A 2,548-nucleotide genomic window follows, 5' to 3' on the forward strand; every position below is an offset into this window, starting at 1 on the left:
AGACCTGTGCACGCATGAATCGATGGCGTGTTGGAGCTAGGATATATACAACGCAAAGCTTGTATGGTCTTGTAGTATAATGTTCGGATGGAGCAGCAAAGATAGCTTTCAGAGGCGTGGCGTATGGGCCGCGAACCAGGATATACGAAACTTGCAGAATACTTTAATCGAAGAAGCAACGGTTTCGCCGCCGTTGCTGGGCGTGCGCCACGTCATTGCAGCGGCATCCAAGGTATTGTCGCGCGGCTCGTTCGAGCGACAACCCCCACGGCGCGTCGACTAGTTAAGACGCCCAAGATGACACAGGTGCACCGAATCCTTTGCGGCTGCCGCAGCCAACGACCACAATGATCGTCAAGCACGTACGTTTCATATCTGGTGGCACACATGTTCCTAGACCGCGAGGATGGTGCCACCTTGAGCTTATAGGCCGTAGCGACGCGGGGACCCACAGAGTGCAGACATGTAGCATGGTTCCATTCCCTCCGCTTCCCGACCGCCACGCCATGAGCCTTTTCATTTGTTGGCATTTGGTCTGCAGTCGCAGCCTTACTGACGAAACCGTTTCGTGCGGCTTGATTCGGTGGACAGGAGCAACGCCAGCGCCTTGGTGCTCTAGCGCGACGTCTAAGGCGATCGTTTGCGACGACCCGAGCTGAGGGTCGCTGCGAACCAATCGCCACGACAAACAAACAGTCATACCAACACGCTCCTTGGCCTATTAGTGAACCTTTATGGTGTCGCCCCCCAAAGGGCCGTGTCCGTTTGCTCCCGGCGGCGTCGTCGCTCAAGCCAAACAACGACCCGCAAAACAATCGCAAGTCGCCACGAATTGACATGGGAGTAGCGTAACTTACCGTGTTTCTGGAAGTGCGACCGTTTGAGAGCCGACACGACGTGTGTTGAAGTATCACACGAGCCGTTCTCAGCAACGACGCTGACGAGCACGTTGCAGGTCAAGACGCTGCTCGACGACAAAGCGAGCGATATATGTCACGATGCAGACGGCGCACCAGCCTTCGTTGGTCAAGGAGTAGGCGCGAGCGTTCAAAGAAACCCCAACGCGCGGAGGGTCATCACGACGCCGCGCTCTCGGCGGAGCAATGCCACGTGCAGCAACCCGTTGAGCTTTAGCTTGGCTTTTCAAACACAATCGAGGTCAAGGGATTAATAAAGCTGGCGCACTCCCTTCATCGAGGCGCACGGCACCTTCAAGCGCATAGCGTGCGCGTCCCCATCGCAACCTCGCACGTTGCTCGGCTTCTGGATCCCGTGCGCTTCTCCATTGCAGGCATGGAGACTATAGCCCTAGGCAATAGAACACTGCAATCGTGGACACAGTCGCTTGCATGCAGTATAAGAGGCTGGTCGGGATTTTTTTCGTTCTGTCCTATTCTGCCGTGCGCCCGATTTTTCCGGTCCTGTCTCGGTCCGGTTTTGCGAGGTCGGGGAAATGGTCCAAGCGGCTGTACTGATCGGTGTTGGGGCAGCCATCGCGTCCGTCGCTGTAGCATGCGCTACGGCGGGAGGAGGCCTCCGCGAGGACAGGTACGTACAACATCCTCACCATTGACATGGTCGACTTTGACGACATGCTCGACAATCCGCGCTTCAACCAGTGGTTTATCAGCAACCTGCGCTCTAATGCATCGTTTCGTCGCCTGGTCGACGTCCTCCGCGACTACATGGAGGACTACAAGTGCCCACGCTCGAAGCACTCGTTCGAAAAGAAGGATGCTTCTGTACGATCTCGGCAGCGGCGGCGGCTACCGCGAGACTGTCGGCGCCTTGGGTTGTCTGCAAGTCGTGGTGTATCCACGTCGTCTCCGTCCTCTCGAACGCCTTGGCGACTCGATCCAGCGACTGGATCTTGCTACCATCCAATGGGAACGAGTGGCGGCACGTCGCTGAGAGCGTCGAGGCGAAACGAGGCTTTCCAGACGTCGCCGGTGCCGTTGACGGCGCAATCATCGACATTGAGCGACCCGTCGAGGGCTTCTACAATCGACACGGTGACCTGTCTCTCAGCGTACAAGCCGTCGTCGACGCCTCGACTCGCTTCGTGTCCGTCGACATGCGACCCGGCTCGTTTTCCGACTAGAAGATTTGGAAGCAGTCCACGTGTGGCAACACCATTTCTCGCTGCATGCCGGTCGGTGTGCACATCATTGGCGACGGTGGCTATACACTTGGCTACTCAATCCGTACCAACCACACGAAGATGATGGTGGGTGGACGCGCTCCCAGCGGCGCTTCAACTATACAACCTTTCCAGCACCGCCTCGATCAAATACTTCGTCTCGTCGTGTTTCGTGCTTCATACAACATCTTCTTGCCAGTCAACGACGATTTGTTTGAAATCCCCGACGCTGGTCGCACACTCTCAACCGAACGACTACAAGCAAGATGGTGCGACCAACATTAGACGTGCGGCGTTAAGCAAGCGCGACGCGATAGCTCGGCTGTTTGACTGTATGAACCTTCACTAAAGAAACTGTATGGAGCAATTGCGCTGGCAGTACTTCTTCGCGATAGCTTTGATCAATTG

At 56.2% G+C, this 2,548-nt stretch overlaps 1 protein-coding gene across 1 annotated transcript; it reads left to right on the top strand.

Annotated features, from left to right (window-relative positions):
* Positions 1 to 1,592: 1,592 nt before the first annotated feature.
* Positions 1,593 to 2,192, top strand: SPRG_17180 (hypothetical protein; the record flags this gene model as incomplete). Its single annotated transcript, XM_012356513.1, has 1 exon — positions 1,593 to 2,192. A coding segment is annotated over one exon (600 nt), but the record flags the coding sequence as incomplete, so codon positions are not given.
* Positions 2,193 to 2,548: the final 356 nt, after the last annotated feature.

This window comes from Saprolegnia parasitica (genome assembly GCF_000151545.1).
Source record: "Saprolegnia parasitica CBS 223.65 unplaced genomic scaffold supercont2.491, whole genome shotgun sequence".
NCBI lineage: Eukaryota > Oomycota > Saprolegniomycetes > Saprolegniales > Saprolegniaceae > Saprolegnia > Saprolegnia parasitica.